We start from the raw sequence: 19,841 nt of genomic DNA on the forward strand, positions 1-19,841 counted from the left end.
CCCAAGAGGCAGCACAGAACCAATGATGGGGCTTCCGGCTGGTTCTGGGATCCCTGTGCTTCCTGGAGGTGCATCAGGGGAAAATGGGGTCAAGGCAAGGCCCAAAGCCCAGGCCCACCCAAACTCACCAGGATGCTGGGATCCTAGTGCGACTCCGTCTGCTGCCTGTAAGGGGCCCACCCAGGAGGTGCAGCTGACAAGCCTCGGAGCAGGGAAGGCACGTCTGATCCCTCAGGCCTCGACCCTGAGAGCTCTCCAGATGCATGTCACGTTCTCGCCTTGGACCGCTCGGCTTGGTCAAGTCCTAGTCACTGTGTTTTGTTTTTTTTGAAAAGGTGGGAAATGTATGAAACTCTAGCCCACATTCTGATCTCAGGAAGAACCAGCTGAGCCCCTAGTTAGTGGCAGTAGCTGAAACTGACGGGAGGAGGCCCCAGTGTTGCTTGAGGCCTGGGTTCCGGAACTTCAGGCCCCCACTCGCCACTGTCACGATTTCTGCTGCTTCCTTGCCGTATCATTAATCGTTACTTAACCCAACTCGGGCCTAACATCGGCTTTTCCCCTAAGGGAAAAAATAATTAGTAAAAGTCACGGCTTTGGTGAGCTACTGACATATTTAATACGTGAAAATAAATACATGATCATTAAAATAAAAAGTCCACCCGCATATCACCCAGACACCGTGCCAGGGAAAACTCTGAGGCCTCCAGACTCGGCTGGACACTCATCCTAAGCAGGAAGTTTTGCTTGAAGGGAGGTTTGGGGGGCGGGGGAAGAACCCTCCAGATTGGCGACCACACCATTTATTCATACTTGGCGGCAAGACAATGTGTGGGAGTGATGGGGGGCATCCCTGGGTTGGCACTGACACAGCATGTGGCTGCGACGGGACTAGGACAGGCGTCTCAAGGGGTGGCCCTCAAGTCCACGTTGTGGGGGCAGCAGGGAACCAGAGGTTGTCAGGACAGAGGGCGTCCCTGACCACCCTCGCCGTGCCTGCCGCCCTGAGTGCCTCGCCAACGCCTGGGGGTCTCCCCAGAAGCCCCCCACCTGTGTCATCCTCTGAAACTCCTCCCCTTGCTGTGACCCCAAGGGCAAACCTGATGAAAGGACCGGGAAACTCACTTCCAAGGGGGCTTTGGTCTCGGGGTGGCACCCCCTCGCTGGGACGTCGCTGGCACTGAAGCGCTGACTGACCGAGCCCTGGGAGTCACCAGCGGGCTCCGGAAGGTCACCCCCGATGGGGAAGGCCTGGGATCCCGAGGCCCACGCGTGTGGGGACCACCGGTGGGTGGGCGGCCAGTGCCGGGGACACTCAGGTGGGTGAGGGAATGGGCACGCTCCCGCCTCAGAGAGCGTGGAGAGTCTAATGGACCCTTGGACACCTTCTCAGCTTCGGACTTCTCCCTGAGCTCTGTCTTCGTGGGAGCGGATGGGTGAATGGTGTGCTCTGGGGTCTCCCTGGGGTGGGGCGGGTGGCCCCTCGGGGTGGCTGGGGGTGTCCAGAAGAGCGTGTGGAGTTTTGAAGTACCCCCCTTCACCATCCACGGGGCCTCCCAGCAGGTGCCCACAGGTCGGGAGCCAAATAGTGACTCATCACAGTAAGAAGGAGTGTGGCTGATCAGTCTGGCAAAGGGAAGAGAAATGAAGTGAGCGAACAAACCCTACAACCTTAACACCCACCCACCCCACTCCACCCCCGCCAGGCACCTGTAGCAGTAGAGAGGGTTGCCAGTAGATCCCAGAAGTCCCTGTCTCCCAGCCTGGCACCCAGTGAGGCCACAGCCCCTTCATGTACCACTACCTCCATCTCTGCTATTTTGCCCCTACCTAGCATCCAGTCCCCCTATTCCTTAGCATGTGCCCCAGGCCTGGTCAATTTGCATATTTTACTCCTCTGACCACACTGATTGGCTTAGGAATGGCCATCTGATCCATTCTGTCCAATCAGAGTCTGCCTTAGGAACTTTGCTGAAACTACTAGGAAAGATGTTTTTCTGCCTCCTGACCTTGAAAAGCTGGCGGATATAAGGGCAAAGCAGCTGGTGGCATCTCACCTGTAATGTGTGAGGGAAAGCTGCACTAAGATGAAGACAGAATCCCAACGATAGTTTGAGCCCCGGTTATATAAGGCCCAAATTCCCTTTTTCTGCTGGAGCCAGTTGTGATAAGTTTTCTGTCACTTGCAACTAAGAGCCCTAATTAATATAATGTTAGTCTTTATAACCTTCACTTTTTCTTTTACCCTCGACTTTTCCTTTTTCCCAGTAGCCTCATCAGCTAAATCCTTTGTAGTCCCTTGGCCCTTCCGATTTGAATGTTTGAGTATTTACTGATGGGTTTTTGTTGTGGTTAGTTTTTTTTTGTTAATCCTCACCAGAGGACATTTTTTCCATTGAAGAGAGAGGGAAAGACAGAGAGAAAGATCGATGTGAGAGAAACACACCGATTGGTTGCCTCCTGCACATGCCTCGAGGGCCCAGGCCGGGGAGGAGCCTGCAACCAAGGTACATGCCCTTGACCTGAATTGAACCCGGGACCTTTCGGTCTGCAGGGTCTATCCACTGAGCCAAACCAGCTAGGGCTTTACAGGCCCTGTACTCAGCATGTCACATACATTATCTCATTACTTCTCACAACATCCACAGGAGGGAGAGGCTGATAATACCATTTTACAGACAAGAAAACTGAGGTATAGAGAGGGTAAAGCCCCATAGCAAGAAGGAGGGAAGAGACAAGATTCAAAACCAGCCTGGCTCAAGGACCAAGTTCTCGACCAGTAAATCACACATATATATGCTTTCTAGACCTCTCATCTTTCATGAGGTTCATTCTACAATTATTATTTTTTAAATTAATCCCACAACTGTGAGGTCCATGGTTTTAGACCAGTACTAAAAATGTTCAAATTTCCAAATTGAAAAGTCAACCTTTTGCTACTTGGTTTAACTTCTCAAACCATATCTGGTGGAAACACGTCTGTCTGATACACTCTCTCACGTGAAACCCTCTACTTGTCAGCATCCAGCACAAACCTCCATCCTCCAGGAGAGCATGGGGTTGACTGTAACCTCCCTTGTCATGGACACCATACTTCTGCTAATACAGCCTACATTTACATCAGCATTTTCAGCCATGTTGTAGGTGTCAGTGCTGCTAATGTCAACCTGACCCTTGTCAGGTTGTGGTCCACAACGTGACACAATAACAAGTCTTCCTTTTATCTCGTTGAATTTTTATCTCCTTAAATAGACACCATTTCCTTTTCTTGACTAAAGTATGTCCCTCCTGGTTCAGCATGGATCCTAAATATGATTAACTAGTTGTTATGGAGTGAATTGTAACCTCCCAAAATTCATGTTGAATTTTAAAGAGGTAATTAAGGTTAAATGAGGTCATGAGGGTGGGGCCCTAACCCAATAGGAATGGTGTCCCTTTAAGAAGAGACACCAGGAGTATACAAATGCAGAGAAAAGGTCACATGAGGACACAGTGACAAGGTGGCCATTTGCAAGCCAAGGAGAAATCAACCCTACTGGCACCGTGACCTTGGACTTAGATAAATTTCTGTTGGTAAGCCCCCAGTCTATGGCAGCCATAATCAAAACACCAGTCTTCTGTGTCTTTGTCCAAACCACTGATGAATACACAAGAAGGAACCCTGAGGTCCACTACTAGATTTCTCCTTCCGGATGATATTAATCCTATATAATAAAAGGCTAGTATGCAAATCGACCAAACGGCGGAACAACTGGTCGCTATGATGCGCACTGACCACCAAGGGGGCAGACGCTCAATGCAGGAGCTGCCCCCTGGTGGTCAGTGTGCTCCCACAGGGGGAGCTCCGCTCAGCCAGAAGCTGGGCTCATTGCTGGCAAGCGCAGCAGCAGTGGCAGGAGTCTCTTCCGCCTCCGCAGCAGCGCTAAGGATGTCTGACTAACAGCTTAGGCCTGCCTTCGGGGGATGTCTGACTGACTGCTTAGGCCTGCTCCCCGAGGGCTCCTGGACTGTGAGAGGGCACAGGCCAGGCTGAGGGGGACCCCCTCCCCCAGTGCACAAATTTCGTGCACCGGGCCTCTAGTCTGAAATAATCCCAATAATCTAATTCTAATCTGATTACTTTATAACCATTAGCAACAGCTCCTGGTTTTCTAACTTGTTTATGAAAATGCAGCAAGAACCCTTTTCAAAATGAAATCTGAAACCAGCAAATCTATGTCATTTCATGGATCAACGACACCAATAATCTTAAGCAAACTGCTCTGTAATCTTGGGCCAATCCTGACCTCTCTGGGCCTCAGATGCCAGCCTCACTACTATTTATCATGAGCTTCCTTAAGTGTCAGGTTACTGTGCCCAGCACAGTACACACCTCATCTCATTTAATCCTCTCAGTAAAACCACTAAGTCCCATTTTCTACAGGAGAAAATTATAGCTCAGAGAGGGCAAGGGGCTTGCCCAAGGTCACACAGCATGTGAACAGCAGGGCTCTAAGAGGAACCTAGGTGGCAATACCGAGTGCAGGAGTGCATCTCCCCATGCTGTTACCTGTATTTGTTCTTCTTCCTTGGTGTGAGGGTCGGAGTACTGCCCCTGGAGGAGGTGGTCTCACAGCTCCCATTGGCCCTCGAAGCCCGTGGAGCCTCTCTGCCCACCCCTTTGGTCCTGTCGGCCTTCTCCACCCAGGGCGGGTCGAAGTCTGGCGGTGCGGGCCGGGTGCCTGAAGGGCTGCCAAACAAAGTCTCATCCACGTACGATGCCCTGGCCTTGACCTGATAGCCGCCTCGGCGGCAGCGGTGCTGACGGTGGAGGGTCTGCATCCCTCTGATGGCCGCTCCACAGGGGTCTTCATGCTGCCCGTGGTCCCAGGTGACAGCAGGCATGCGCTGCCCACCGGGCCATGCCTCCAGAGCTCCCTGTGAGAGGGGTCAGGGTGCCATCCCTCTGTCATCGGCAGTGCCATCGGAGAAAGACTGGCAGTCTCTTAAGTCCCCATCCCAAGGGCAAAAGGGTCAAGCAGTCCTCCTCAAAGGGGAACTGCCAACCTCGGGGGACATTTCGGAAATTTGTTGGACTTTTTTTTTTTAGTTGTCACGATGGGGAGAGGGGTGTTACAGGCAAATTTTTAATGAACATGCATTCCTAGTGTGTACTGGATAAATATTTACAGAATGCTAGAGGGATAAAGTGTCCATTTTGGCACCAACCACAAAACAAATTATGGTGGGAGGGGAAGGCAGGGCAGGTCTCTGAATCCTGTATATATATTTATGGGGCAGGAAATAGCCAGTTTCACTCTCACGCCTACCTCCTGCAAACAGCTTTAGAAGCACCGTCTCACTGAATCCTCACATCAGTCCTGTGAAGCAGCTTTATGTCTACAGATGACAAAACTGAGGCTTCAAACGGTGACGTCACATGTGCCAGTCACACCTATAAAGCTAAAACAGAGGAAGCAAAATGTGAACCTGGCAGGAGTCCAGTGCTTGTGCACTTAACCATTCTACTATTGGGGAGTCACGCCCCCCAACTGCCCAAATGCCCCATCTCCAAATCAATGTCCGGGTTGATGTCCGAGGATCCTGCAATTTTTTTTTTTTTAAATTATCTTTATTGTTGAAAGTATTACAACAATACTTCCCGCCCCCCCCCCCCGCATTGTTCCCCTCCACTCCGCCCCCGTCCCCCCCCTCCCCGCCCCAAGGCCTTCACCGCACTGTTGTCTGTGTCCGTGGGTTACACGACCCTGCATTCCTGAGTTATTTCTTACCCGAGTGTCTTGGCTCCTGGACGTCGGCTACAACCCTCGGTGCCCCCTCTCCACGCGGGCTGGACTCTTCTGTGGGGTGCCCGGGCACCCGCGGCGCGCGGCGCATCCGTAATCCCAGTTTATCCGGGGCCCGGAATCCTGGAACCCCGGCCGCTCAGGTCGCCCCAGGTCCCCGCCCCGGGCACCGCGCGGACCGACTCACGGGGACAGCCGGGCCCTAGCGACGTGTGCTCCGCGCGCCCATCACCAGCACCAGCCAGCGTCCGGCGGGCGCGGCCGGAACCATTCGCGCCCAGGGGGAGCGCCCAGGCCCGGACGCCCCGAGTTCCCCCCAGCATTGGAGAGGGGCCTCTCGCGCGGGGCAGGGGAGCACCAGTGGGCGCGCCCAGCCTCTGGGGCTGCGGCCGGGGAGGGAGCGCAGCCCGGGGCGGGTAGACGCCGGGCCCCACCCCCCGCCCCCCGCCATGCAGTGGTACGTCCCGCTGGCTCCGCCCCTTCCCGTTCTCCGGTGCCGGGTCCGCATGGCTGCGGGGACGCACCCGGCGGCCCGACCGCGGTCCCGACCTGCCATGGCCCAACGGAGGAAAAAGAAGGGGCTTCGGAAGCGCCGGGACGCGGCCTCCCACGCCCGCGGCAGCGACTCGGAGGACGGCGAGTTTGAGGTCCAGGCGGAAGATGACACCCGGGCGCAAAAGGTGGGAGCGCGGGGCTGGGATACACGTTGGAGCCCGACTCCCGGCTCCGTGGGCGCCCCGCGGCCGCAGTTTCCCCAGCTGAGGAGTGGGCACTACCGAGGGTGGGGAGAGGTCTGCTGGCAGGAGATCGGGGGCAGGACCGCCGGTCTGACCCGGGTCCTGACGGCCGGAGCCACCGCGTTCCGAAGGCTGGGGCCTGCGGGCCTTCCTGGTCGGCTTTTTGTTTGCCCGCTTCTCATTGGCTACTTCCTACTCAGCGGGCGGGTCTTAGTTCCCATTCGTCCAATGAAAAGTGCAGGTGCTGAAGCTCTGACTTGGAGAGTTTAGGGGATTCTTGAGAGGTTGAATTAAGGGGAGACCCGGGCCGTAGATTGGCACAGTGATCCCCCCAAACCACTGGGAAATTAATAGTAATAAGTTAAACTTGGGTTTGTTGACCGCCTACTATGTGCCAGGCTCCGTGCTAAGAGCTTTACCAGCCTAATCACCATTTAATCATCACACCACCCTGTGAGCTCTGTATTGTCATCCCATTTTCCAGAGGAGGAAACTGAGGCCCAGATTGGTAAAAAGAACTTGGCCAAAACCTCGCAGTTTGTGAGTGGGAGAGCCGGGATTCAAACCCGGGACTGTATGGTTTCAGAGCCTATGGTATTTCCACTGCTGAATGCCAGCAAATGGGAAGGGAGGGCAGTAGCCCATTATTTCCCACAGCACTGCGCCCGGCCGGTGCCTGGCACGGAGTAGCTTCGGGTAAGTAGATGAGTGAGTGTTTATGTGAAGAGAGGCCTACACTTCTCCAAGGCAGGGGCCAGGTTTTATCCCACTGTTTCCCCAGCCTAGCGAATGCCTGGCACACAGTAGGTGCTCTATACATGTGGAGAAACTGCTCAAGGTAATGAGCAGGAGGTCAGAGTACTAAGTTCCCAAGAGGAGCCCATGTATGTGGTGCAGACTAGGGCTCTGCCCTGGCTCAGTCCTGTGTTCACAATCTGGCCCGACCGTGTGCAGGCTGTGGGATAGTGAAGAAGTTGCTTAACCTCTCTGAGCCCCATCTGTAGAAGACAGAAGTTTCCACATGTGCCTCACCGACCGTGGGAGGATTGGAGGACACGTTTATGTGCTCCATCATGCCGTAGAATGCTGGGCTCTGATGTGTTCCAGGACTTCGTTATGTGCCTAGAACAGGGATTGGCAAACTTTTCCTCCAAGGACCACGTGGTACATATTTTGGGCTTTGTGGGGCCCTATGAGGTCACTGTCTTTTTTGTTTGATTTTTTTTTGAAATGTATGTGACCATTCTTAGCTCACAGACTATATAGACAGGCCGCAGCCCTGCCTGGATGGTGCGGGGACCATAGAGGGCGCCACAGTGGGAAGAACCCAGACTCCGATCCCCCCACTTGCTGTCTGTGTGATCTTGGGCGGGTCATGTCACCCCTCTGTGCCTCAGTTTCCTTCTGTGTAAGATGACAAACTAATAGTACCCACTTCCTGAGGTTGTCATAGGACAGCGGTCGGCAAACCGTGGCTCGCGAGCCACATGCGGCTCTTTGGCCCCTTGAGTGTTCTAACGCCACTTCTTCAAAATAGACTTGCCCAGGCCGAAAACCGACTTCTGTGCATGGGCTACGAAGTTTCAATCGCACTGTACGTGCGCGCCCGCACGTGGTATTTTGTGGAAGAGCCACACTCAAGGGGCCAAAGAGCCGCATATGGCTCACGAGCCGCGGTTTGCCGACCACTGTCATAGGATTGAGTGGGTTAACTTACGGGAATGCAGCAGCACCTGGCTTCGAGTAAGAGCCATGTGAGCTCTAATCATTATAGTGAATTAGTGGTCCATGTTATTTCCGAGAGGAAGGGACAGCCCTGTAGTCTGAGAGGGCTCCCCAGAGGAGGCATCTGGGTTAGCTGTGCTGGGACAAAGGGGTCTTGGATGGGCAGAGAGGAGGCAGGCCCAAGAGAGACCAGAGTTGGGTAAGGGTGATGGGTCAGAAAGGGGATTAAAGAGAGGAGGGCAGGGCAGCTTGGAAAAGTCTAGTTGTGATGGGCTCTCTAGAGTTAATTTCCGGAGTTTGGAATGCCAGGTCAGGAGGAGGAAGAGGAGGAGGAGGAGGAGGATGTCACCATCTCTGTGCTGGGCACTGTTCTGAGCTTCGCGCTTACCTGTTTAGTCTTCACAACACCCTGTGAGGCTTGCGTTCTCGTCACCCGTTTCCCAGATGTGGGAACGCGGACTCGGGAAGATTAAGTCCCCGTGTGAGGTCTCCCCGCTGGGAAGGGACAGAGTTGGGATTGAAACCGGGCTGTGTGTCTGCAGAGCCCGCTCTCTGCCCCTCCGCCCTGTCCGGGCCCAGTCAAAGGGGAGCCCTGTGGCCGGGACGTCTCGTGATCTGGCAGGGGAGTCGTTGACTAGAATGGGGTGCCGACCAGCTACGGGACAGCCCCCCTCCCCGCCCCAGTGGTCTGATGGCACCTGGAGTGATGCTGCCTCTCCGCTCCTCCCTCCAGCTGGCACCTGGCCGACCCCTGCCCACCTTCCCCACCTCGGAATGCACCTCGGACGTGGAGCCGGACACGCGGGAGATGGTGCGAGCCCAGAACAAGAAGAAGAAGAAGTCGGGAGGCTTCCAGTCCATGGGTGGGTGCTCCAGGCATCTGGGGAAGTGGGGGGGGGGGTAGCAGCAGGGGGTCACCACACCCTCTGAGCTCTGCTCTGGGCCCAGCACTGTGGTAGGTATTGGGCAAACTGAGGCAGCAGACACTGTCTCAGAGCCAGCCAGGGCCTTCCCACGGGGGCAGCGGGCCTGACACAATGAGAGAGGGCGATGCCGGTGCAGGAAGAGGCAGACATTTGGGGACTCAGTGCACGACAGTAGCATTTCAGAGCAGAGGGAAAGATGCAGTAGTCGGGTGCGGGGGGCTCCCTCCACCCCGGTCATCCCGTGTCTTTCCCAGGCCTGAGCTACCCGGTGTTCAAAGGCATCATGAAGAAAGGCTATAAGGTGCCAACACCCATCCAGAGGAAGGTACGCGGCGGGCAGGGCCGGTGGGGGCGGGAAGGAGGGGGTGAGGGACTTGGCCTCCTCTCAGCCTCTTGATAGACTCCCCCTGTCCCAGCTGTCACATCTACTGTCCCTCTTATTCTGAAGCCCCACAAGCTGCCTGTTTCCCAGGTCGGGGAAGTTGGGCCCAGCAGAGAGGAGACGCGACCCTGTGCCTCTTTGCCATTTGAGGCTGTTCACTGCTGAGGCTGCGCAGTGAGGCACAGTAGTCAGGGAGGGTAGAGTCTGGCTTCGTCTGCAGAAGGATGTTCAAACCATGGAAAGAGTTGGGGGTGGTGAGCTGCTCGTCCCTGGAGGTGTGCAAACAAGCTTTGGCAAAAAGGGGATCCGAGCTGGGCGACAGGCCCCTTCCCATTCACTGAGGTCCCGAGTTCGACTGGGAACTCGAAGCTCTGGTGCAGGAGCTGACCCCGCCCCTCCCCTACCCATTCGTCTCCAGACCATCCCGGTGATCCTGGATGGCAAAGACATGGTGGCCATGGCCCGGACGGGCAGTGGCAAGACAGCCTGCTTCCTTATCCCCATGTTCGAGCGGCTCAAGACCCGCAGCGCTCAGACGGGCGCCCGTGCCCTCATTCTCTCGCCCACCCGGGAGCTGGCCCTGCAGACCATGAAGTTCACCAAGGAGGTGTGTCGGGGTTGGGGAGGGGGGCGGCGGCGGGGAGGGCAGGGAGAGGCAGGCTGAGCTGGGACCAGCGGGGAGGCCTGAGTGGGCGGAGTCACCTCCCCCTTACCCTCTCCCAATCTTTCTCTGTCTCTCCCCACAGCTGGGCAAGTTCACCGGCCTCAAGACTGCCCTGATCCTGGGTGGGGACAAGTAAGAACCCTCTTGCCCCGGCCACGGTCACCCACACCCCTATCCCTGTGCGCGCGCCCCGTGCCTCCCGGGTATCAGAGTGAGGGAGCCTGTGTGGCTTAACAATAGCAGGTTCTTGGCACGTTCTAAAAGATAAGTCCGATATTTGTGAAGAATAAGGGAAACATGCAGTAAAACACGAGAAGAAATTTCCCACACGAGCACTGCAAAGGTTCCTGTGCTCCTGAAAGACAGCCGGTGGCATCGGTCACACACACGGCAGTTCAGTTGTGTGTTTTAATGTTCGAAGTGTGGGTTGTTTAAAGCAGAATCTGCAAAAATCAAAGCGTGTTTGTAATAGCTCAGATTTGCAAAACGTATTCTTCCTCATGTGCTGGTACCATCCCTTCTGAAGTGGCAGGCATCACACCTGTCTTACAGGGGAGCACGCTGAGGAGGTGATGGCCCAGAGCCAGGCAGTGGTTTGGTAGTACCGCTAAGATGAGAACGGGTCCCCTGCTGCGCCCCCTCCCCGTTCCACATGTCTCCCTCACAGGGCAGCCCCTTCCCTATTCCCAGTGTCACTGTCACAGTCACTCAGTTCTGAGTGTTTTGCTGTCCAGCGCTCTTTGCCTACGTTATAATTTATCATCTCTAGTTAGTGATTGTGAGCAATGCCTCCCAGGCTAGGCCTGGCCCAGAATTCTGGCTCCTACAGGTGTCCCAAGGGTGTTTCAGAGGACGACTAAAGTTAGGGATGTGTGTGCTCCAAAGGTTTAAGACTAAGGACAGAGAGGTCCCAGAAACTGGATTCGAGGTGCAGCTGGCAGTTCCAGGGTTAGTTGCTGGGTGGCTGTGGGTGAAAGGCAACTTGGTTGCCTCTGGAGATAGAGAGTGAGGTGGGTTCGGAGGCTGAGCCCACTCTTTGGGGATCTCTTTGTTGTCTCAGTCCTTTTGTACGTTTGAACTTGTATCTCTTGTCAGGGCAGTGCCTTTGCCTAGGATGTCAGCAATAGCCTTTCCCCAGTTGCAAGTCTGGGGTCAGGGAGTGGGACGCACCGGGTATTTGGCATGGGAAGGGACAGGGGCTAGACAGAGACCTGTTCTATCGAGCTGACACCTCCCCTTCTCCCTAGGATGGAAGACCAGTTTTCAGCCCTGCATGAAAACCCTGACATGTGAGTCTGCATCGGGGATACTGCTCTGGGTTCCTTCCCGGAAGGCCAGCGTCTGGGGAGTGAGGGGAGGGCTCTGCTGGTGGCCCTGGGTGACCTGGCCGGCACACCCCTTCCAGAATCATTGCCACCCCTGGCCGCCTGATGCACGTGGCTGTGGAGATGAACCTGAAGCTGCAGAGTGTGGAGTACGTGGTATTTGACGAGGCCGACAGGTAAGGCTGCAGGTACACCCCTCGCAGTGGCCAGGGTGGCTCGAGGCTGGGAAACCAGAGGGAGGGCGGCTGCCTGGGAGGAAGGGCTCTGCCAGGAGAGACCTGTGTACCGGCATCCAAGTTAGAAAAAGTAGCACAAAGTTGAGAACACAGGCGGGATCAAATCCCAGCTCCGTGAACTTGGACAAATCACTGAGGGTCTTGGGGGCCTGTGGGGCCTCGCCTGCAGAGTGGGGATAAAATAGCACGGGCCTCCCAGAATGCCGCGAGGACTCAGGAGCTGATATTTGTAAAGTACTCAGACGGTGCCTGACCCGGAGCGAGGGCTGCTGTCACTTATTTCAATGCAAGTTTGTAGGAAACAGAACAGATCAGACCCAAGATTTCAAGGTCATTATTGCTAAGCATGAAGTTGTCAGAGAAAACGTGAGGCAAACACCGACCACATGGGAGAAGTGTGGGGGCGAGGATGGCTGAAGTTGGGAACTCACTGGAGGAAGCCCCTCTCCTGCCCTCTGCCCTCTGCCCTCCCAGGCTCTTTGAAATGGGGTTTGCAGAGCAGCTGCAGGAAATCATCAGCCGCCTCCCGGGGGGCCACCAGACGCTCCTGTTCTCGGCCACGCTGCCCAAAATGCTGGTGGAGTTCGCCCGGGCCGGTGAGTGAGCTCGGGTGGGGGCCTGGGCCGGGGCCTTGTCCTTCAGTGACTCAACCCCCCACTCCCCCTGTGCCCACCGCAGGCCTCACGGAGCCCGTGCTCATTCGGCTAGATGTGGACGCCAAACTCAACGAGCAGCTCAAGGTGAGGGTCTGCCTGTGCCCCTGGCCTGTCCAGGGCCCTGAGAGCCACCCCCTCACGGCCCCTCTCCCTGCAGACCTCCTTCTTCCTCGTGCGGGAGGACACCAAGGCCGCCGTGCTCCTCCACCTGCTGCGCAATGTGGTGCGGCCCCAGGACCAGACGGTGGTGTTTGTGGCCACGAAGCACCACGCGGAATACCTCAGTGAGGTGAGGGCCTGGCTGGTGAGGAAGACACCTCCTGGGGACCTGCACCTTCATTAGCTTGGGGATGCAGTTCCATGTACAGACACCAGAGGGCAGCACCAGAGCAGGACACGGGCCTGGCCAGGACTTAATACTTTAGTGAACTCCCAGGTACTCAGTTACCAACTCCTGGCCAGTCTTGACTCATCTGTTGCTACCCCCTCCACCCAGGTTATTTTGAAGTATTTCCCCAGCTGTGCTATCACTTTTGTATGAATTTTCCCATAAGTTTTGTTTTTTAAAAATGAGGCGTAGCCTGCATGCAGTGAGCTATGTAAAGTGCCCTAATTTTACGTGAGCAACTTGATGAGTTTTTCCATATGACAGCATGGGGTCCTGTGCCCCAGAGGCTGCTGGGGCCCTTCCTCGGTGAGCCACACCTGGGGTCTGTTTTCTGAGGACACACTTCACTGGGTTTCATTAACTTGTCAGACATTTATCGGAGCTTCCTCCTCGTGTGCAGCTGCTGGCGTCTCTGATGAACGAGACTGAAATAGTGCTTCTCAAAGAGCCGTTAACACTCTCACGGTGCTTCCTGTGTTCTGGGCCGAGTTCTCAGCACTATATTAACTCATTTAATCCTATAACAAAGCTACAGAGAAGGAATGATGCTCCCCATTCTATAGACGAGGAAAATGAAGGCACAGACCTTGCCCAAGATCATGCAGCTTGTTAGTGGGAGAGTCAGGATGAGGCTTACACCAGGTCATGGTATCCCGCCGTGGCCCGGACTCCTCTCCTACCAGTCTCCTCACCCCCTCCCTCCTCCCCTCCCGTCCTGGCTCCGAGCAGCTGCTGACCACCCAGCGGGTGAGCTGCGCCCACATCTACAGCGCCCTGGACCAGACGGCCCGCAAGATCAACCTGGCCAAGTTCACCCACGGCAAGTGCTCCACCCTCATCGTGACGGACCTAGCAGCCCGGGGCCTGGACATCCCGCTGCTGGACAACGTCATCAACTTCAGCTTCCCAGCCAAGGGCAAGCTCTTCCTGCACCGCGTGGGTAAGGAGCCGGCTGGGCACTGAGCCCCAGTGCGCGCTGAGGGCGCAGGGCTCGACTCCCGCCCTGCCCTGCAGGTGGGAAATCCGGCCCAGGGCTTGACCTATAAGTTAGGACCTGGTGGGGGTGGGCGGGCACGATTCTGATGGGCGACTCACGGCCCCAAGGAGGCAGTTCTCCCCTCTCTGGACTCTGTCATGCTCCTTGATGACGTGGCCCCTCAGCCCCCTCCTCCCCGAAGTCCTCTCGGTAACGCTGCCCTTTTAGCTCCTCTCCCGGGGCCCTGTGCACCCTCAGGGTGGGCAGGTGGGCGTTGTGCTGGGCTGTGGGGACTTTTCCTTTGCTGAAGCTTGACCACCTCCTCCCGCAGGTCGTGTGGCCCGGGCTGGTCGAAGTGGCACGGCCTACTCCTTGGTGGCCCCAGATGAGGTCCCCTACCTGCTGGACCTGCACCTGTTCCTGGGCCGTGCCCTCACCCTCGCCCGCCCCCACGAGGAGCCCTCGGGTGAGTGGAGGCCGGGGCGGGGCTGAGGTCCTCCGTGGAGCTTTTCATGTGGGCGAGGGACAAAGCTGTCCCCTCTGGTAGGGGGTGGGGCTGGATCTGACCCCAGGAGAAGATCCCCGTACGGTCATCCCTCGGTATCCACGGTGGAATGGTTCCGGGACCCCTCAGATACAATACTCCACGATGCTTAAGTTCCTTATGTTAAATGACATATTTGCATATAACCTACACGCATCCTCCCTAACATTAAATCATTCCTAGATTAACTATAGTAGTATAATGTGAACGCTATGTGAATAGGTGTTATACTGTATGGTTTAAGGAATAACGACAGAATTCTGTACGCGTTTAGTCCAGATGCAACCATCGTGGGCCTAACCATGTAGTACATCGGCAACCCCGGGGATAATCCTGTGACTCGGGGCCAGTGTGGGAGGCCGGGCATGGGCAGGTGGGCCCGGCGGCAGGCCTATGACCGGGCTCCGTGTGGGGTGGCAGGTGCGGTCGGTGTGGACGGCGTGCTGGGCCGGGTGCCACAGAGCGTGGTGGACGACGAAGACTGCGGCCTGCGGAACACCCTGGAGGCGTCGCTGGAGCTGCGGGGCCTGGGCCGTGTGGCCGACAACGCCCAGCAGCAGTACGTGCGCTCGCGGCCAGCGCCCTCGCCAGAGTCCATCAAGCGGGCCAAGGAGCTGGACCTCGCGGGGCTGGGCCTGCACCCCCTCTTCAGTGAGTCCCCATGCAGGGCAGGGGTGGGGGGCAGGCCCTGCAGAGCTGGCCCTGGCTCACGCCTCCCTTCCTGCCAGGCTCGCGCTTCCAGGAGGAGGAGCTGCAGCGGCTGAGGCTGGTGGACAGCATCAAGCAGTACCGCTCGCGGGCGGTGAGTGAGGGCCAGGGGGACCGATGGAGCGCCTGACCCCAGCAGGGATTCCTTTGAGCTAAAAGCTTCTGAAACTGTATCTCTAGCTCCGTCAGCATCTCTAGAGACGCCCCTTGTTCTGGAACCATCCCTGCTGGTTCCACAGCAGGTTCCTGTGTGGCAACCATTTCCTTCCACTTACTGATGGGTAGACTGAGGCTCACAGAAGGGGTGACTTGCCCTAGGCCTGGTAGAGGCCTGAGGAGCTGGCTTTCCATCACCTTTCATCTCCTCTTGACTCCCTCTGAGCACCCCATTTTGTACATAGGGTTACAAGCCTGCCAGGCAGCCAGCCTCAGGGAAAAGGATCTGGAGGGTCATGGTTGAGAGCACTGGTTTCAGAGCCAGCTGGGCCTGGGCTGAAATCCCAGCTCGGGCTCGTCCCAGCTGTGTGACCTTGGGCAGGTTACTTGCCCTCTCTGGGCTCCCTGTCTGATTGTGAAATGCAGATAATGAGAGCGCCCACCCGGAAGGGTTGGAAGGACTTGGGGGGGAATGGCATAGGGAGCCCACCAGGCGGTGAGGGAGGAGTTGGGGGGAGGAGAGGCCAGTGGGTGAAGGACTAGGGGTCACCCCCACAGACCATCTTTGAGATCAACGCCTCCAGCCGGGACCTGAGCAGCCAGGTGATGCGGGCCAAGCGGCAGAAGGACTGCAAGGCCATCGCCAGCTTCCAGCAGGGGCGGCAGGAGCGGCAGGAGGGCCTGGCCGCCACAGCCCGGAGCTGCCCAGTGCGGCAGGCGGAGCAGCCTGGGAAGGAGGAGGAAGAGGCAGCGGCAGAGAGCGTGGAGGTATACACCCCACCCGGGCCCTGGGGTCTGGGCTGGCTCAGAAGCTGGGCCTTCGTGCCAGAGGCAGGGCTGGGGGACCGCAGAGGTGTCCTGTTCACCTGGTGGGTGGGGTCCCGGGCCTGCTCATGCACCCCTCTTACATTTGATTTGGATGGGGGTTCAGTAGCCAAAACAACAGCTGAAAACCCCTGGACTAGTCCCTAACACATAGAGAGGGCCAGGCCCAGAGAGGGGCAGGGCCTTGCCTGGTCACACAGCCTCGGGGACTAAGCTGGGATGGAACATGGGTCCCTCCTTGGTTGGCACCTCAGCCCCCCAACCCCCATCTGTCCTGACGCTGCTGATGCTTGAGGTGGGGTGAGCTGCACGTGCAGAGGAGGACATGGCAACCCCAAGCCAGACTGGTGCTGGGGGGCAGGGGGGCTCCCAGGGGCTGCAGGTGTGACTGGCCTCGGTCTGCCAGGACGTCTTCACAGAGGTCGTGGGCCGGAAGCGGCAGCAGCCAGCACCTGAGCGGGGAGCCAAGAGGCGGAAGGAGGAGGCCCGGCAGCGGGACCAGGATTTCTATGTCCCCTATCGGCCCAAGGACTTCGACAGCGAGCGGGGGTGAGCAGCCAGCTGGGGTGTGTGTGTGTGTGTATGTGTGTGCAATGTATATACGCGTGTGTGTGGAATATATATGTGCATGCGTGGTGTATATGTGTGTACGTGTATATATGTGTGTACGTGTATATATGTGTGTGTGGCAGGTGGGGCCTAATGGGTCCCCATCAACCCTGTGTGTCTCCCCACCGCCCCTCTGCAGCCTGAGCGTTGGTGGGGACGGGGGCGCCTTTGAGCAGCAGGTGGCTGGCGCTGTCCTGGACCTGATGGGGGACGAGGCCCAGAACCTGACCAGGGGCCGGCAGCAGCTCAAGTGGTGAGTGAGCTGCCAGTGCAGCCCTTCCATGCCCGCCCGTCTGCCACGTGTCCCCACCCACTGGCATGTGACCCCGGCCTGTCCTGACTCCCCTTTGGTCCCTAGAGCAGGAAATAGGCCACCCCCACCCCCTCATTGATCCGGCACAACACGAATTACGATCTGTGACCCCCTCATCTGGTCCCCATGTCATCACAATAAGGGTGATGAACCCTACCCCAGCCCCGTTCAGAGCCTAGAAATGGCAGCGTAGGGGTTGGGGACCCTGTCCCTGACCGGGGCCCCCCAGTTTCCAGTGACTCCCCCACACACTGCCTTTGAGACCTGGGCTACCAGGGAAAGGTGAGGAGGAGCTGGGGACAGGCCTTTATTGAGCACCTGCTGCATGCCAGTCATGGCCACGCTGCTTTTCTGCAATTTTCCAACATCCCATGAGGGTCAGGGGAGGAGCAGGCCGCCCAGGCCCTCCGTCCACAGCAGCCCACCCGACCTTCCCTCCTGCAGGGACCGGAAGAAGAAGCGGTTTGTGGGACAGTCGGGACAGGAGGACAAGAAGAAGATCAAGACAGAAAGTGGGCGCTACATCAGCAGCTCCTACAAGCGCGACCTGTATCCTGCGGGGCTGGGCTGAGTGGCACCTCCTACAGGCGGGGCCTGTTTATGCTGGAGGGGGCGGGGCCTTCTCCCAGCTCAGGGGTTTCGGGGTTCAGGATCCACCCGCCGCTTCCTTAACACGCTCCCCAGCTACCAGAAGTGGAAGCAGAAACAGAAAATCGACGACCGCGACTCCGAGGAGGAAGGGGCATCGGACCGGCGAGGCGCAGAGCGAAGAGGTTGGAAGCGGGGCCGAGGCCAAGGTAGGACGCACCTCAGCACGCACATTGGCAAGTGGTCGGTTTGGTCACCTGGGACCTGGGTGCTCCGATCCCTCCCGAGTCCCTCAGCTGGTGACAGGCTGAGGGGTTTCTACCGCGCTGTCTGCCAGAGCCCGCTCCATGATGGCACCATGGGCCAGCTGCCTGCGTGCCAGGACCTCGGGCTGCCCCTCAGGGCTTTGATGTGCTCTGAAGGAGGGGCGAGCCTGTCCCGTCCCCCAAGCTTGCGGTCAGAGAGGCCTCCGCTTGCCGTGTGGAGACAGGCTCTGCTGGACACTCGCCACGCAGGGCCCGGGGTGCAAAGACTGAGAATGCCCACCTTACAGGCAGGGACGCTGAAGTGGTCACGGGCAGTGACTGGCCCTGGGCTACCCAGCTGCCTGGCACTGGGTCCTGGGCTCTCAGTCACTGCCGGTCCCCAGTGCCTGGCACAGAAGAGGCGCTCAGTCAAGCTTTGATGAGTATTAGTAACCATAATAATTACGGCAGGAGGCCCTCACTATGGGCTAGGCCTTGTTCTGAGCATTGTGCACATATTAAATCGTTGACTCGTTAGGACCCATGAGGGAGGGAGGTGCTGTTATTCATAATTTACAGAGGGGGAAACAGGCGCAGAGAAATTAAGTGACTTGCCCAGGTCTCAGAGGCCACAGCTGGGATTTGAACCCCGGAAGTCCTGGCTTGAGGTTCCAGACCTATACTGTAGACTACTTAAGCCTTGTGAAGCACCTACTATGTGCCAGAGGCTGGGGCCACAGCAGTGAACACAGAATGGGAGTGGGGGCAGGGGAGCAACCCAGAGGCTGAGCTCCCTGGATCCTTGTCTTGGCAGGTGCCTCCCAGCCGCGCACCTCAGGCCCCCCCGCCGGCCGCGTGCGCTCAGAGCTCAAGACCAAGCAGCAGATCCTGAAGCAGAGGCGCCAGGCCCAGAAGATGCGCTTCCTGCAGCGTGGGGGCCTCAAGCAGCTCTCCGCCCGCAACCGGCGCCATGCCCGGGAGCTGCAGCAGGGCGCCTTTGGCCGGGGCGCGCCCTCCAAGAAGGGCAAGATGAGGAAGAGGATGTGAAGAAGATGACCCAGCCCCGGCTCCTCACGTGCTCCAAGTGTGAACATCAGCCAGTGCTCCTTGTGTACCGCTACGTGCCTGGCCCTGTGCAGGGCGTTTGGGGAGCTCCCTGCAGAGCCATCGCCCATGAGAAGGAGTGCTGTATGGCCACGGAGGGGCAGCAGCTGCCTCTGCTTGAGACAGGGACATTGGAGCAAGGTTTTGAAGGGTGCATAGGAGTTTGCGCCCTGAATTGGCAACTCGGCTCCTGCTGCTTCCGTGTGCTCTGGGTTCAGAGGTGGTGGTCACACAGGTCTGAGCCGTGAGTGCCGAAGGCCCAGAGATGTATTTTTAAGGTAATAAACCTCTCTTGAGCACCTCTGGCGGACCAGGAGTGCAGTCCACTCGAGGAGTTGGAAGGGACAGACCCAGGCACTGAAATCCCAGCTAGCGCGCCGGGTGAGTTGAGGGCGTGTGGGCAAGTCCCGTGGGATCCCCCGGGATCCCCTGAGGTTGGGTTCAGTTGGTGTCCCCAGTTTGCAGATGGGGAAAATGAGGCTCAGAGGATGAGTTAGTTGCCTAAGGTTAGAGGCTCAGAGGATGAGTTAGTTGCCAGTCGGTCCCCTTCCTTCTGCTGGGCAGCCTCGCAGCTGAGAGGGGAGCGGGGGGATGACACAGCAGGATGCAGGGTCTGGGGCAGGGGCACAGCTGCTCCTCTGGCCGTGCAGGGGTTCACCCTGCCCCACACACACTAAGCGGGCAGTGCCTGGCCAGGCCTGTGCTCCTCGCCTGTGCTCCTCGGCCCCTACTGGGTCCTGGGAAGGTCACGGGCAGCCTCCAGCAGCTGCATATCAAGCCGCGGAGGGGCCTTGTGAGCAGGTGCCCTGGGAGTGGGTTTCGGCTCCTGAGACCCTCTTGCTGGTCCTATAGATTTTACTTGACTTAACCCAACATTCACCTGGAATTGACCAGCATTTGCACCTGGCCCCGTGACAAGCACCTGACAAAACCTGCTTGTTTAATGCC

General features: G+C 57.5%; 2 protein-coding genes across 2 annotated transcripts; one reads left to right on the top strand and one right to left on the bottom strand.

Moving 5' to 3' along the window:
* Positions 1-763: 763 nt before the first annotated feature.
* On the bottom strand, positions 764-6,191 carry RITA1 (RBPJ interacting and tubulin associated 1). Its single transcript, XM_008142925.3, has 4 exons — positions 5,772-6,191; positions 5,310-5,442; positions 4,550-4,917; positions 764-1,626 (listed from the first exon to the last, which is right to left on the bottom strand). Exons 3-4 carry the CDS (start codon positions 4,882-4,884, stop codon positions 1,122-1,124), a joined length of 840 nt encoding a protein of 279 aa, XP_008141147.3. The 5' UTR covers positions 4,885-4,917; positions 5,310-5,442; positions 5,772-6,191; the 3' UTR covers positions 764-1,121.
* Positions 6,192-6,277: 86 nt separating this feature from the next.
* Positions 6,278-19,194, top strand: DDX54 (DEAD-box helicase 54). Its single transcript, XM_054712494.1, has 20 exons — positions 6,278-6,466; positions 8,982-9,111; positions 9,429-9,499; positions 9,975-10,163; positions 10,303-10,352; positions 11,468-11,509; positions 11,626-11,721; positions 12,256-12,377; positions 12,460-12,521; positions 12,595-12,726; positions 13,555-13,765; positions 14,133-14,267; positions 14,766-14,996; positions 15,074-15,147; positions 15,768-15,977; positions 16,441-16,583; positions 16,783-16,896; positions 17,401-17,505; positions 17,641-17,753; positions 18,604-19,194. Exons 1-20 carry the CDS (start codon positions 6,293-6,295, stop codon positions 18,834-18,836), a joined length of 2,637 nt encoding a protein of 878 aa, XP_054568469.1. The 5' UTR covers positions 6,278-6,292; the 3' UTR covers positions 18,837-19,194.
* The last annotated feature ends 647 nt before the right edge of the window (positions 19,195-19,841 follow it).

Source organism: Eptesicus fuscus, chromosome 23, assembly GCF_027574615.1.
Source record: "Eptesicus fuscus isolate TK198812 chromosome 23, DD_ASM_mEF_20220401, whole genome shotgun sequence".
NCBI lineage: Eukaryota > Metazoa > Chordata > Mammalia > Chiroptera > Vespertilionidae > Eptesicus > Eptesicus fuscus.

Coding starts and splice junctions, on each gene's coding strand:
- RITA1 (XM_008142925.3), bottom strand. CDS start 4,884: ATGCCTGCTGTCACCTGGGACCACGGGCAGCATGAAGACCCCTGTGGA. Junction 1,627..4,549: donor AGGAAGAAGAACAAATACAG/GTAACAGCATGG, acceptor TCCCTTTGCCAG/ACTGATCAGCCACACTCCTT.
- DDX54 (XM_054712494.1), top strand. CDS start 6,293: ATGGCTGCGGGGACGCACCCGGCGGCCCGACCGCGGTCCCGACCTGCC. Junction 15,148..15,767: donor AGCAGTACCGCTCGCGGGCG/GTGAGTGAGGGC, acceptor TCACCCCCACAG/ACCATCTTTGAGATCAACGC. Junction 15,978..16,440: donor CAGCGGCAGAGAGCGTGGAG/GTATACACCCCA, acceptor TCGGTCTGCCAG/GACGTCTTCACAGAGGTCGT.